The sequence below is a fragment of the Mobula hypostoma genome, chromosome 13, assembly GCF_963921235.1.
Source record: "Mobula hypostoma chromosome 13, sMobHyp1.1, whole genome shotgun sequence".
Lineage (NCBI taxonomy): Eukaryota > Metazoa > Chordata > Chondrichthyes > Myliobatiformes > Myliobatidae > Mobula > Mobula hypostoma.
Window position 1 is genome coordinate 56789640 of NC_086109.1, and position 16305 is coordinate 56805944.

Genomic DNA, 16305 nt, shown 5'->3' on the forward strand with positions numbered 1-16305 from the left:
AATGCGATTGACTGGGAGTGGTTCCGATGGGAGGCGATTGACTGGGAGTGGTTCCGATGGGAGGTGATTGACTGGGAGTGGTTCCGATGGGAGGCAATGGATTGGGAGTAGTTCTGATGGAAGGTGATAGACTGGGAGTGGTTCCAATGGGAGGTGATTGACTGGGAGTGGTTCCGATGGAAGGCGATGGACTGGGAGTGGTTCCGATGGAAGGCGATGGACTGGGAGTGGTTCCGATGGAAGGCGATGGACTGGGAGTGGTTCCGATGGGAGGTGATTGACTGGGAGTGGTTCCGATGGGAGGTGATTGACTGGGAGTGGTTCCGGTGGAAGGCGATGGACTGGGAGTGGTTCCGGTGGGAGGCGATTGACTGGCAGTGGTTCCGGTGGGAGGCGATTGACTGGGAGTGGTTCCGATGGAAGGCGATGGACTGGGAGTGGTTCCGATGGGAGGCGATGGATTGGGAGTAGTTCTGATGGAAGGTGATAGACTGGGAGTGGTTCCAATGGGAGGTGATTGACTGGGAGTGGTTCCGATGGAAGGCGATGGACTGGGAGTGGTTCCGATGGAAGGTGATGGATTGGGAGTGGTTCTGGTGGAAGGCGATGGACTGGGAGTGGTTCCGCTGGGAGGCGATTGACTGGCAGTGGTTCCGGTGGGAGGCGATTGACTGGGAGTGGTTCCGGTGGGAGACGATTGCCTGGGAGTGGTTCCGGTGGGAGGCGATTGCCTGGAAGTGGTTCCGATGGAAGGCGTTGGACTGGGAGTGGTCCCGGTGGGAGGCGATGGACTGGGAGTGGTCCCGGTGGGAGGCGATTGACTGGGAGTGGTCCCGGTGGGAGGCGATGGACTGGGAGTGGTCCCGATGGGAGGCGATGGACTGGGAGTGGTCCCGGTTGGAGGCGATTGACTGGGAGTGGTCCCGGTGGGAGGCGATTGACTGGGAATGGTCCAGGTGGGAGGCGATTGACTGGGAGTGGTTCCGGTGGGAGGCGATTGACTGGGAGTGGTTCCGATGGAAGGCGATTGACTGGAAACGCTGCCTGACGAGCTAAATATTTGCAATTTTTTTGTTTCATTTCCATTTGGACTAAACTTGAAGTGAAATATGAAAGATTCAGAAGTCAGTGCAGTTTAAAATGCAGCAATATAAAGGGCAACTTGGACATTTAAATAACATGGTTTAAAGTAAGGGCAGGTGCTAAGTGTACTTATATTAAGCTCAGTCATGGATTTATGAAACACAATTCAATCACTTTAAGATATTTTCAGCTGGTTTGTAAGAAATGTGCGGCTTGTGATCACTCTCACGACTTTCTAGTTGAATCTGCGATTGAAAGCATTGAAAAGGCAAGTAGATGAAGCAGAGGAAGAAATTGATCGGCTGGAAAGTGCAAAGAGAAAGGTGCAGAGGGAGTTGGAGGAACAAATCGAAACCAACGAGGAGCTCCAAGGCCAAATGAATACATTAAAGAAAGATCTCAGGTAGGTTTGTGTCTGTTTCCAGAATCCACTTGAGGTGTAGTTTGTCAATATGAGGTTAGAATTTATTCCATGGTATGTTGGACAATAAGACAACATTTTCGATCACTCTAATATTGCTCATTTAAATCAACAACACAAGAGTTTTGGCCCTTGTCCTCCATGGGCAAAGCAGTAGGGCTGCATTAGAATTTGTAGGAGGTCGCAGGTCTTGGTGAGGACAACGAACGCAGCTTGTCACCTTTAGACAACATAAGATGTAAGAGCAGAATTAGGCCACTTGGCCCATTGAGTCTGTTCCACCATTCCATCAGGATAATTTAATATCCCTTTGACCCTGTTCTTTTGCCTTCTCCCTGTAACTTTTGGCACCCTGCCTAACCAAGAACCTATCAATCTCTGCTTTAAATATACTCAATCACTTGCCCTCCACAGCTGTCTGTGGCAATGAATTCCACAGATTCACCACCCTCTGGCTAAAGAAATTCCTTCTCATCGCTGTTCTAAATGGGTGTCCCTATATTCTGAGGCTGTGTCCGTTGGTCCTAGACTCCCCCACTATAGCAACCATCCTCTCCACATCCTCGCTGTGTAGGCCTTTCAATATTTGATAGGGTTTCAATGAGATCCACCCTCATTCTTCTAAACCCTAGCGAGAACAGGCCCAGATATATCAAACACTCATCATACATTTACCCTTTCATTCATGGAATCATTCTCATGAATCTTCTCTGGAACCTCTCCACTGCCAGCACAACTTTTCTAAGTTAAGATGCCCAAACTGCTCACCATACTCTAAACAACACACACAAAATGCTAGAGGAACTCAGCAGGCCACAATGAGGCCACACTCAGGTTGGAGGAGCTGGACATCATATTCCATCTAGGTAGCCTCCAACACGATGGCGTGAACATTGACTTCTTGATCTTCTGGAAATGCCCCCATCCCTCACCATTCCCCATTCCCTTTTCCCTCTCTCACCTTATCTCCTTACCTGCCCATCACCTCCCTCTAGTGCTCCTCCCCCTTTTCTTTTGCTCTACCATGGCCGTCTGTCCTCTCCTATCAGATCCTCCCTTGTCCAGTCCTGCATCTCTTTCACCAATCAGCTTCCCACCTCTTTACTTCACCCCTCCCCACTATTTCACCTATCACCTTGTGTTTCTTCTCTCCTCCTCCACCCTCTAACTTTGACTCATCATCTTTTTCTCCTCCAGTCCTGCCGAAGGGTCTCGGCCCGAAACATCGACTGTACTCTTTTTTATAGATGCCGCCTGACCTGCTGAGTTCCTCCAGCATTTTGTGGGGGTGTCTCGGCAGAAAATCCTTGCTCTCAAAATGATTGCTAACATTGCATTTGCCTTCCTTACCACTGACTCAAACTGCAACTTCACCTTTAGGGAATCCTGCACAAGGACTTCCAAATCCCTTTGCACCTCTGATTTTTGAATTTCTCTCCATTCAGAAAGTAGTCCATATCTTTACTCCTTCTACAAAAATGCATAACCATACTCTTTCCTACACTTCCCTACACATGGCTTTGGAGACATTCTTCCGGCAAAGTGGTTGTTCTGTGTAAAGAGGAACTGAAGTTTTTTGTGCGAGTGGAATTGAAGTATTTCATTTTGCACCACTGTTATCATTGGGGGATTTCACACCAGTGCTGGGGGATGTTCTGTTAAATAATGGAAACAGATTTCCTACTGAGCACTCTTGACACCGAGAAAAGCACACAAATTACTCTAATTGCTCAATAGTAAAAAGGTCATTTTGTTCAGAATTGTGTAATTTCATTTCTAGCTCCTGTTCTATTGTATGTGAATATTCCAATTGACTTCATTATATTTGGGCTGATTGTAAAGATCAGTGACAGACTTCAACAAGTCTTTAGGGAATTTATTTCTTGAGCTTAATATCAGTTTCTAAAGTAGTGTGAGTCATAGAGTTATCGAATGCTAGGAACAGGCCCTTCAAAGGTTTCAAAGGTATATTTAATGTCAAGAGAAATGTATACAATATACATCCTGAAATGCTTTTTCCTCGCAACCATCCACGAAAACAGAGGAGTGCCCACAAAGAATGAATGACAGTTAAATGTTAGAACTCCAAAGTCCCCCCCGCTCCCCTCCCTCCTGCGAGTAAGTGGCAGCAAGCAACAATCCCCCCTCCCCCCACCGACAAAAAAAAAGCATCAGCACTCGCCACTGTGCACTCAAGCATGAGCAAAGCAATAGCAAAGACACAGACTTGCAGTATTCCAATGACTACTCGTTCACCTAGTATTCAACATACCACAGGCTCTCTCTCTCCCTAATAAGGGAGAAAGAGATGTCTCCATTTCACAGTGAGAGGGAGACATAACAAACAACTCACTGATTTGTGATGTTAAAAGTCCATTGTGTTGCTTTTTCCAAGCTCTGTGATTCGTGCCCCCCCCCACCCCGTCTCCAGACCCACGAAATCTCGGACCTCTGAAGGCGAACAAAGCTCTTAGGCTGAGCCCTTGGCGTGCCGAACAACGGCCATTCGTGAAACCCCAAGAGCGGGTCCCATTCCCGCAAGAACCGTAGTCAGCGTGTTGCTCCAGGTCAGGGTCCTGTAAGGGAAAAATAGAGTTTTTAAAGATTGAAATAGAACTGTTTCCAAAGGAGTTGCCATTAGGCGCCATTAAGCTCCTCTTTCAATTGCCTCCTAATCTACCATCTAGTGTTATGAACCAGCAACAATGGATAGGAAACTGAGACGGGGTTTATAAACAAACCACGAGATTTATTAACCTCTGCTCAAAACATCGAAAAGTAAACGATCGACTAACTTAACTGGAAGTTAACAGTTAGGTGGCTATATCTAACACAGTCAAACTTAGAAACTATTCTTAGCGAATTCTCATCCAAGCACAGACCTAAAGTGGTAAATTCAAAAGTCCATGTGATTTATACAGTCATTAAGGAGAGACTTCCCCGAAACAACGATTCCTTCGAAGTAATGATGAATCTGCCGATCGCAACGGAGAGATGCCTGTCCGAAGAAATCACGAAGAAATAAAGGAACTGACCTTTTGGAGGGTGGTCACTGCACAAACCTTCCCGACCTTGCAGGGGTTTCACTCAAGTGTGCATGCCACGATTCCCGAACGAAGATTAAAAAGGTCGATCATTCCCAAGACGCTGAATGACATTAACTTTACCCAATCCTTTGAACTCGGATAACTCTAGTAATGCCATGCAGAGCGACGCAGACACAACAATGCATGCTCGCTATGGCGTAGAGCTATGCAGAGGTATAAATCAGGCTTAAGTCCCACACCACCAGGTTCAGGAACTTCAACCATCAAACTTCTGAACTAGTGTGGATAACTACCCTCACCTCAACTCTGAACAGATTTAACTTTCATGGACTCACTTTCAAGGACTCTTCAACCTTTTCTCAGTATTTATTTAGTTATTGATATGTGAATGCACAGTTTGTCTTCTTTTGCACATTGGATGTTTGTCAATCTTTGTGTAGTTTTTCAATGATTCTATTATATTTCTTTGTTGTGCTCTGAGTGCCCCTCAGGGTTGTATAGTGACATATGTGTACTTGATAATAAATTTACTTTGAAATGTTTTACCCTTCACCTTTAACTTTATTTAATCTCCAGTTCCAGTCTCACCCAACTTCAGTGGAAAAAGCCGATCTATACCCCTCATAATTTTCTAGACTTCTACCAACTCTCCCCTTATTTTCCTACCCTCCAAGGAATATTAAAGTCCTAACTGAGTCAACCTTTCCCTATAACTTGGGTTCTCAAGACCCCCAACATCCTTGTAAATTTTCTTTGTAATTGTTCAATCTTATTGATATCTTTCTTGTTGGTAGGTGACCAGAACTGCACACAGTACTCCAAATCTTATACAATTTTGACATTACATTCCAACTCCTGTAGTCAATAATTTGATTTGTGAAGCTCAATGTACCAAAAGCTTTCTTCATGACCCCATCTACCTGTGAATTTTGTATCTGTATTCCCAGATCCTTCCGCTCTATGTCACACCCCAGTACCCTACTATTCACTGTGTAAATCCTACCCTGGTTTGTCCTCCCAAAGTGCGACACCTCACAAGAGCGTGCATTAAGGTCCATCTGCCATTTTTTCAGGTGGTCCAGATCCTGTTGCAAGTGGTTGATGGCCTCCCTCACTGACCACTGTGTCCTTAGCCTTGTTGTCAACCTCAAACATGCTGATCCAGTTTACCAAGTTGTCATCCAGATCATAGATATAAATGACAAACAACAATCCCTGTGGTACACCACTGGTCACAGACCTCCAGTCAGAGGGGCAATCATCTAATACCACTCTCTGACTTCTCCCATGAAGCCAGTGTTGAATCCCATTTCCTACAGGAGTGCTAGACTGACACAGCTGCTATCAGTTAATTAACATTAATCATGGCAGCTATAGAAATATTGGTAATAGTGCTTTATTCATCTTCTTTCCAAAAAGAAAAGTTATATTCCTTTTTCAACCCTATCTCAGTTTCAGTGTATACTTGAAGGGTGAGAATTATTTGTAGGGAAAGACTGGTATTGTCTACGGTAAACGCAAAAGAGGAGGAAGGTTGTAACCTCAGCCAACTACTCTACTCCCTGAACACTCATATTAGTGTGGCCCAATTGTGCTCTAGTTCCATCTACAAGTTTGCAGATAATACCACTATAGTGTGCCATATCTCAAATAACGATGAGTCAAAGTACAGGAATTTGATAAAGACAACAGCAATCCACTTAATGTCAGCAAAACAAAAGAACTGGTATTGACTTCAGGCAGGAATGTAGTGCACGGGCCCCTGTCTACATCAATGGTCCGTCCGGAGGTGGTGAAGGTTAAGAGCTTCATGCTCCAAGGATTGAACATCACCAATAACCTGTTCTGGTAGGCACAAAGGCCAAGGAATCTCAACAATGCCTCTAATTCCTCAGGTGGTTAATGAAATTTGGCATGTCCTTGTTGACCCTTACCAATTTTTAGTGAAGCACCATAGTAAGCATCTTATCTGGATGCATCATGGCATAGCATGGCAGCTGCTCTGCCGGTGAGACTGCAGAGAGTTGTGGACCAGGCTCAGCACGCTATGGAAGCCAGCCTCCCCTCCATCGACTTGCCTATACTTCTCAGTGCCAGCAGAATCAAAAGACCCTACCCCCCTGGACATCCACTCTTCCCCTCCTCCATCAGGCTGAAGATCCTGCAAGACCCATTAGGCTTCTACCCCATCATTGTAAGAATCCCCAGGATGGTAAAATGGACACTAGACTTCACAAACTACCTCGTTGTGATCTTGCACCTTATTGTTTACTTACACTGCTCTTTCTCTGTACGCACTTTATTCTGTATTCTTTTGTTTTATCTCAATGCACCCTGTAATGAATTGGTCTCTGTGCAAGACTAGGTTTTCACTTTACCTCAGTATATATTACAATAGTAAACTAATTCAATTAACTGTAAGACAGAACCTTGCCAGTTTATCAATGGGATTTAATGTAGGTATAGGGTGGTCTAAAAGTTTTGTCTTTACTGTTCAGGGGAAGTAGATTCTGGTAAACCTCTACCCATCTCTTGAGGCACAAGTCTGTAAGTGGTAAATGTGTTCTTGTGCAACACAAAATGCTAGAGGAACTCAGCAGGTCAGGCAGCATCTATGGAAATAAATAAACTATCAATGTTTCAGGCTGAGACTCTTCATCAGGACTGGAAAGGAATTCTTCAGTTCCCCACTTTGGCCTCTTACCTCATCCTTTCACCTGCCTATCACCTCCCCCTGTGCCCCTCCTCCTTCCCTTTCTCCCCTAGTCCACTCTCCTCTCTTATAAAATCCCTTCTTTTCCAGTCATCATCTCCACCTATCATCTCCAAGATTCTTACTTCATCCTCCCTCTCCTACCCGCATCTCTTCACGGATTCTAGCTTGCACCCTTCCTTTTCTCTCCCCCACCGTCTTATTCTGGCATCTTCCCCTTTCCTTTTTCTGTCTTGATGAAAGTCTCTGCCCGAAATGTCTACTGTTTATTCTCCAGTGCATTTTCAATCTGAGTCTCAGCCTGGTGGAAAACATCATGTGTGCTTGCAGTACCCAAGAAGAGCCAACCAAAAGTCTTGAATGACTACCATCCAGTGGCCCTGACCTCACACATCATGAAGACCCTAGAGAGGCTGGTCCTGGCTCACCTCCAACCCCTGGTCAGATAAGCCCTCGATCCCTTGCAGATTGCCTACCAGGGGCACGTTGGAGTTGATGATGCTTTCATCTACCTGCTGAACAGAGCCTTCTCCCATTTGGATAAACAGGGCAGCACTGTGAGGATCATGTTTTTTGATTTCTCGTGCCTTCAATACCATTCACCCTCATTGCTGGGGAGGAAAGCTCCGTTCAATGCAGGTTGGCACTTCCATTGTATCCTGGATAATAGATACCTGACTGGCAGACCACAGTTTGTGCAGCTCCAGAGCTGTGTATCAGACATGGCTATAGGCAGCACTGGGGTACCACAGGGACTGTATTGGCTCCCTTCCTGTTTACCCTGTATACCTTGGACTTTAGATACAACACTGAGTAATGTCATCTGTAGAAATTCTTTGATAACTCAACAATAGTTGGTTGTATAAAGGGAAGATAGGAGGATGAATACAGGGCCCTGGTGGAGAACTTTGTCAAATTGTGCAAGCTGAATCATCTGCAGCTCAACGTCAGTAAGACAAAGGAGATGGTGGTGGACTTTTGGAAGACTAAGCCTGCACTGCTCCCTGTTACTATTGACTGTGAGGATGTAGATGTGGTGAGGACCTACGAGTACCTGGGGGTGCACCAGGATGACAGATTTGAATGAAGTACCAACACAGGCTGTGTACAGAAAGGCCAGAGTGGTCTCTACTTCCTGAGGAGACTGAGTTCCTTTGGAGTATGCATGCCTCTCCTTCACATGTTCTACTAGTCTGTTGTTGCAAGTACAACTTTCTATGTGGTGGTCTGCTGGGGCAATGGCGTCAACGTGGGTGATGCCAATAGGCTCAATAAACTGATTAGAAAGGCTGCTCTGTTATCGGAGTCAAACTGGACACACTGGAGACTGTGGTAGAACAGAGGACCCTACGGAAAATCCTGGCAATTCTGGACAATGTTTCTCACCCTCTGAATGCCACCTTGGCTGAACAGAGGAACACTTTTAGTAATAGACTAAGACAACTGCGCTTCTCCAAAGAGACTATATGAGGTCATTCTTACCCTTGGCCATTAGACTTTATAATGAGTCACACTATAGCCAGGGAAGTGATGACCCCTCCTGTTAGGCTGTTTGAGATAACTTATTTTTTATCCTTTCTTTCTTTTCTAATATTTGTATATCTGTGCACTTGTAGTTCTACTGTGACACTGTAATTTCCTTTGGGATCAATAAAATATCTATCTGTCTATCTATCTATCTGTTCATTTCCATAGATGCCTCCTGACCTGCTGAGTTCCTCCAACACTGAGTGTGTGTTGCTCTGGATTTCCAGCATCTGCAGAATCTCTTGTGTTTATGAATTGTTTTCTTATTATCTCATGTACTGAGGTACAGTGAACAGCTTGGTTTTGCACAACATTCATACAGATCATCAGTGCTCTGAGGTAGTACAGGTGGAAAAAAGGCAATAATAAAATATAGAATAGTGTTACAGCTACAGAGAAAGTGCAGTGCAGGCAGAAAATGAAGTGGAAGGCCATGGGGAGGTAGATTGTGAGGTTAAGAGTCCCATTTTACCATACAATAGGTCTAATCTAGAGTCTTTAACAACAAGGTACAGGTCGACCTTCACTAATCTGGCACCACTGGGACCTGAGGAGGGCCGGATTAGTGAAAATGCCGAATTACAGAAGGATCACATCAAGCATAATCAGTGCCGGAATATTGAAGGAACCGGATTACAGGTAGTTGGATTAGTGAAGGTCGACCTGTAGTAGCTCTCCTTGAGACTGATGGTGTGTACTTGAAATAGAAGACCTACTGTTGGGTTCCAGTGCTGCTCTAGCATTGATGAGACATTGTCATTGTCCTGGTGTGCTCAGCCCACACAGCACCAGGTGCTACCCCATGTGTCTGCTTGTGGTCATCACCAAAGTAATTGAGGCTGCTTCCTGATATCTAGCTGATTGATGCCTCAGTCACAGTAAGTCCGAGCAGCATCAGTCAGCTCCAGCGTCAACCTCAATATATTCAAAACTCGTGCAAGGTTGATGTTCAAAATAAAAACTGCTGGAGGAACTAGTAGAGGGAAATGGACTGACAAGTGCTTTGAGGGGCTGGTCAAGGACTACATCTGCAGCATGCTGCCACCCACACTGGACACCCTACAGTCTGCCTCCCGACATAACCGATCGTCAGATGACACAATAGTCGCAGCTCTACACACCATCCTTACACACCTTGAGAAGAGGGATGCTTATGTGAGAATACTGTCCTTGGACTACAGTTCAGCATTCAACTCCATAATTCCCTCCAGGCTTGACAAGAAGCTCAGAGACCACGGTCAGAAACCACTTGCCTTGTGCAGCTGGATCCTGGACTTCCTGTCAGATCGCCAGCAGGTGGTAAGAGTGGACTCCCTCACCTCTGCCCCTCTGACCCTCAACACAGGTGCCCCTCAGGGCTGTGTCCTAAGCCCCCTCCTTTATTCTCTGTGTACCCATGACTGTGTTACCACCCACAGCTTCAATCTGCTAATTAAATTTGCAGATGATACTACATTGACCTAATCTCATATAACAACAAGGCAGCATACAGAGAAGAAGTCATCACCCTGACACAGTGGTGTCGAGAAAACAACCTCTCCCTCAGTGTCACAAAAACAAAGGAGCTGGTTGTGGACTACAGGAGGAATAGAGACAGGTTAAGCCCTATTGACATCAATGGATCTGAGGTTGAGAGGGTGAACAGCTTTAAGTTACTCGCATAAACATCACTGAGGATCTCAAGTGGTCTGTACCTTCTGGCTGTGTAGTGAAAAAAGCACAACAGCGCCTCTTTTACCTCAGACGGTTGAAGAAGTTTGATGTGGGCCCCTAAATCCCAAGAACTTTCTACAGGGGCACAATTGTGAGGATCCTGACTGGCTGCATCACTGCCTGGTATGGGAACTGTACCTCCCTTAATCACAGGTCTCTGCAGAGAGTGGTGCAGACAGCCCAGAGCATCTGTAGTTGTGAACTCCCTGTGATTCAGGACATTTACAAAGACAGGTGTGGAAAAAGGGCCCAAAGGATCATTGGAGAGTTGCCCCAACCACAAACTGTTCCAGCTGCTACCATCCGGGAAATGGTACCACAGCATAAAAGCCAGGACCAACAGGCTCTGGGATAGCTGCTTCCACCAGGCTATCAGACTAATTAATTCATGCTGATATGATTGTATTTCTATGTTATTACAAGTTACTATAAATTGCACATTGCCCATTTATACAAAGATGTAACATAATGATTATTACTCCTCATGTATATGAAGGATGTAACTAATAAAGTCAATTCAATTCAATTCGATGCATCTGGTGCAGATGAAGGGTCTCAATCAGTCCTTTTCCTTCTACGTATGTTGCCTGACCTACTGAGTTCCTCTGGCAGCTTATTTGTTGCTCCTGATTCTAGCATCTGTGCTATTGTATGCCTTTGAATCTCCCAGGACCTGAAGTGGACACCTAACGCGGACACTGTTATCAAAAAGGCTCAGCAGAGGTTGTATTTCCTACGTCAACTCAGGAAGTACAACCTGCCTCAGGAGCTGCTGATTCAATTCTATTCAGGAATAATTCAGTCTGATCTCTGTTCGTCCATCACTGTCTGGTTTGGATCAGCTACCAAACAAGACAGGAATAGACTCCAAAGAACCATCAGGGCTGCGAAAAGGATTATTGGTGTGAAGCTGCCCTCAATCCAAGACTTAAATGCATCTAGAGTCAGGAAGCGAGCAAGCAGCATCATTGTAGACCCATCACACCCTGGACATCACCTGTTCCAACTCCTTCCTTCTGGTAGGCGCTTTAGATCACTGTATGCCAGGACAAATAGGTACAAGAACAGTTTCTTCCTGTATGCCATCAGTCTTATGAACACTTGAATTTTAGTCCACTATAAACCAAGTCCACCTGTACATACACAGGTATACCTCATTGTATATAGTTCACAATTATTTGCACTATTGTCTTGTTTGCTTTTTGATTCTGTACAGCGAGAGCTCAGGGAAACCGGCATCAAATTCCCTGTGTGTGTCCACATACTTGGCGATAATAAAGGATTCTGATTCTGATTCTCTGGCATCAAAGGGCCTTGTTAGAAGATTGTGGGTATCACTGAGACTCTGGCTGGAATCACAGGAAGCACCAGCAAGCAGGCGGGTTGATTACAGCATGCACAGCTCATTAAACTCTCCAAACTTGGTTCGTGCCAAGGATCCAGTGTGTGGGCCACTGCACCCTGTCAGACTGTGTTTTATCATCTCCTTCTGCAGCCTGCTTTTTCCTGGTTTCTTAGTCACTGAGCACATTTATGGTTGAGAGTAAAGGATTGGAGGCACAAGATCAGACAGAATCTCAAAGCGTGGAACAAACTCAAGGAGCCACACAGCTTTGATGTAATGTTCTGATATTTTGTGTAAACTTCCTGCTGCTCTCTGCCCTTCGGTCTGTTTCAATTCTTCAGCTTGTTTTTAGGGGTCTCAAAGTTCAAAGTTTGAATAGTAACCATAACTGGATCAATGAAAGATCAGAGTGCAGAAGACAATCGAACTGTGCAAATGCAAATATAAATAAATCATGAGAACACGATAAAGAATCCTTCAAGTGAGATCATTTGTTGTGGGATCATCTCAATGGATGGGTAAATGAGTGTAGTTATCTCCTTTTGTTCAAGAAGCTGATGGTTGAGGGGTAGTAACTGTCTTGAACCTGGTGGTACCAGTCCTGAGGCTCTTGTACCTTCTATCTGATGGCAGCAGTGGGAAAAGGGCCTGGCCTGGGTGGTGGGGATCTCTGATGATGGATGCTGCTTTCCAATGACAGTGATTCATGTAGATGTGCTCAATGGTTGCGAGGGTTTTACTGGGCTGAATAAGAACATGAGAAATAACAGCAGGCCGTCCAACCCATCGAGCCTCCCCTGCTATTCAATAAGATCATGGCTGATTTGTCTGTTAACTCAGCTCCATCTACCTGCCTTTTCCCCATAACCCTTAATTCCCTTACTAGGTAAAAACCTATCTAACTGTTTCTTAACAACACACATCAAAGTTGCTGGTGAACGCAGCAGGCCAGGCAGCATCTCTAGGAGGAGGTACAGTCGACGTTTCGGGCTGAGACCCTTCGTCAGGACTAACTGAAAGAAGAGCTGGTAAGAGATTTGGGATGGTTTTATCCCCCCTTGTTCAATCCCTTCCTACCTATGTTCGTGACACTTCTCAAATCTCTTACTAGCTCTTCTTTCAGTTAGTCCTAATGAAGGGTCTCGGCCTGAAACATCGACAATACTTCTTCCTAGAGATGCTGTCTGGCCTGCTGCATTCACCAGCAACTTTGATGTGTGTTGCTTGAATTTCCAGCATCTGCAGATTTCCTCGTGTAACTGTTTCTTAAATATATTTAGTGAAGAAGCCTCAATTGCTTCCCTGGGCAGAGAATTCCAGATTCACCACTCTCTGGGGAAAAACAGTTTCTCCTCATCTCCGTTCTAAATCTTCTCCCCTGAATCTTGAGGCAATGTCCCCTAGTTCTAGTCTTACCTATCAATGGAAACAACTTTCCTATTTCTATCTTATCTATCCCTTTCAAAATTTTGTATGTTTCTATAAGATCCCCTCTCATTCTTCTGAACTCCAGAGAGTATAGTCCCAGACGACTCAATCTGTCCTCACAGGTTAACCCCTTCATCCCTGGAATCAACCTGGTGAACCTCCTCTGCACTGCCTCCAAAGTCAGTATATCCCTCCTCAAGTATGGAGACCAGAAACTGCACACAGTACTCCAGGTGTGGCCTCACCAGTACCCTGTACAGTTGCAGCATGCAACTGAATTCAATCCCTCTTGCAATGAAGGCCTTCAACCACTTGTAGGATATTTCATTCAAAGGTATTGGTGTTTCCATACCAGGCCGTGATGTAGCCAGGTTGGTGGGTAAGGATGGAAAACAAGGCATTCAATACTACCACGTTCTCCTTTGAAGATGATTACAAGCTTAACCTATCTGTGGAATTTTGCATCTAAAAATGCCTTTGCCTCCTAGCACAGTTACTTGAGTCAGGTTCTAATCTGCAGTTAGTTAATATGACAAGAATTTTACAACTTTGTACTTAATTAATTTTACAAAATCCCTAGGGTAAAATAAAATATATCTGTTGTTTTTAGTGTGAGTGTTCACTATTGTTCAAAGTAAAAACAGATTATTTCATTAGCGGATACTAAAATGCATGATTTTACCTATTTTATTAAACAGGCGTAAAAATTCAGTGGCAAAGGTTTCATCCTCGATTCTAAATGATTATGAAAATGATTACAGTACAGATGAAGACAGTATCTATGACACAGACTTCAAACCATCAAAGAAGGATAACCTCTAGGTTCACACCCGGACTGATGCTTCATCATGAGATAAAGGAACAAGGAACGTAATGGGTTAGTTAATATATCTTTCAAGAAATGACAATTAACTGTACCTGATGTGACATGGAAACCCTTAATGATACTGTCTGACATGTGAAAGTATCTTTGATGTATACCATTGCTGCCTCACTGTGTAATGTGTTGGGTCCGAGTATTTGGAGCCATTTGAAGAATGAACTAAAGGCTATATTTTCCTGTTCATTCATTTTGAAGAGAAGTTAAAATCTTAAACTTTGGAAAAAAATAAGCAAACAGATTTTAACGTGTGTGCAGATTGTAAATACATTTAAACTATGGAGATTTCCTATTGTTATAATTTAAACTGCTATAGTGCCAATAATACCTGTAGTTTGTCAACTAGATTGTGTTCTGGGACACTTCAATAAAATAATCATCTTTAGTCGGTTCCACAATCAAAACAAGTGTATTAGTTGCTGGTTGAGCACTGGTACCATTAATTTCTACACTTCTAATCTGTGTGTGTGTGTGTGCTTGCGTTTGTGATCATGACTGTCTAAATATACCTGTATATGTGTGGTTTTCACTACCTACCACTGTAATGAAGGATTTAGAATTAGCAGAGAATTTATCCCCAATAACCAGATTAAAATTGAGAGCGACCCCACCCATAGAATCATGTTGGGGACTGTGGTGCCTGAATTGCTTACTAGTCATGGACTGGTATTTTACTGAAAGTGCACGTCCCAAACTCTGTTGGTCATTTTGAATAATTCCACCACACCCCCAAACTACAAAGCAAAACATGGATAGAAGGAAAAGTTAAAATGCCCAACTTGAAACATACATTGATCCCGCCCACCTCCAGTGTTAGTGGAGGCAGTGTGAAGGGGACCTAATTAGTTCCATTTCAGGAGGTTAGCCAGTTGCCGAATCTCAGGTGGACATCATGTGCTTTTGACAGGGTTTCTGTTTATAGTTCATGTTTTTGGGTTTCCTTTGTTTCAGGAAACATGGTCGCAGTAAGACCGTCCAAATCTGGTGGCTCTGCTGGTCCCAATAAACACGCTTACACACACCAACACCACACTCTCCGTGCCCCACCCTCTCTATCCCCATTCCACAGCTGTACCCGACTGATGTCCATTAAATCTCAGCAAATTCCACCTCCCATACCACTTTCCCTACAGCCACGGACTCTATATAAACCCTACCACCTATAGACCAATGACTGATGCCTTCTGTACAGATAGACAATCAAGCTGTCTTCTAAATGAGGAACTCACTTGTCTTGTCTGTGTGGCATATGGAGGGACCTGCCTGTCTGGATGCTGACCATGTCTCTGTCACCTCTCTCCTGCCGTACACCCCTCCCCATCACCTCTTTTTCCTGAAACGCCCCTCTCTGTCACCACTTCTCCCCGAAACGCCCCTGTCTGTCACCTCTCTCCCTGAAACATCCCTCCCTGTCACCTCGCCGAAACCCCCTTCTCCATCTCCTCTCCTCTCTGAAACACCCCTCCCTGTCACCTCTTCTCCCTGAAATGCACTCTCTCACCCCGCACCCCCTCTCCGTCACCTCTTTCTCACCCCCCACCCCCTCTCCGCCACCTTTCTCTCACCCCACACCCCCTCTCCGTCTCCTCTCTCTCACCCGCACCCCGCTCCATCACCTCTCTCTCACCCCACAGCACCTCTCCACCTCTCCCCCCACCCCCTCTCCGTCACTTCTCTTTCACCCCACACCCCCTCTCCATCACCTCTCTCCCCTCACCCCCTCTCCGTCACCTCTCTCACCCATCACCCCCTCTCCGTCACCTCTCTCTCACCCACACCCCCTCTCCATCACCTCTCTCTCTCACCCCACACCCCCTCTCCGTCACCTCTCTCTCACCCCCCAACCCCTCTCCGTCTCCTCTCTCTCACCCGCACCCCCTCTCCGTCACCTCTCTCACCCCACACCACCTCTCCGTCACCTTTCTCTCACCCCATACTCCCTCTCCGTCTCCTCCCCCTCACCCCACACCCCCTGTCTGTCACCTCCCTCTCACCCCACACCCCCTCTCCATCACCTCTCTCCCCTCACCCCCTCTCCATCACCTCTCTCCCACCCCACACCGCCTCTCCGTCACCTCTCTCCCCTCACCCCCTCTCCATCACCTCTCTCTCTCACCCCACACCCCCTCTCCGTCACCTCTCTCTCCC

At 45.4% G+C, this 16305-nt stretch overlaps 1 protein-coding gene across 6 annotated transcripts in view; it reads left to right on the top strand.

The window, feature by feature from the left end:
• cgnl1 (cingulin-like 1) overlaps nucleotides 1–15993 on the top strand; it is a 218847-nt gene extending 202854 nt beyond the window's left edge. For 5 of the 6 annotated variants that reach the window (XM_063065732.1, XM_063065731.1, XM_063065729.1 and 2 more), the window contains exons 18-19: nucleotides 1323–1486; nucleotides 13976–15993. In XM_063065732.1, the coding sequence (XP_062921802.1) occupies nucleotides 1323–1486; nucleotides 13976–14099 (288 nt within the window). In that variant the 3' untranslated portion in view covers nucleotides 14100–15993. The remainder of the gene's footprint in view (nucleotides 1–1322; nucleotides 1487–13975) is intronic. The other variant, XM_063065728.1, reaches the window with a different exon arrangement.
• The last annotated feature ends 312 nt before the right edge of the window (nucleotides 15994–16305 follow it).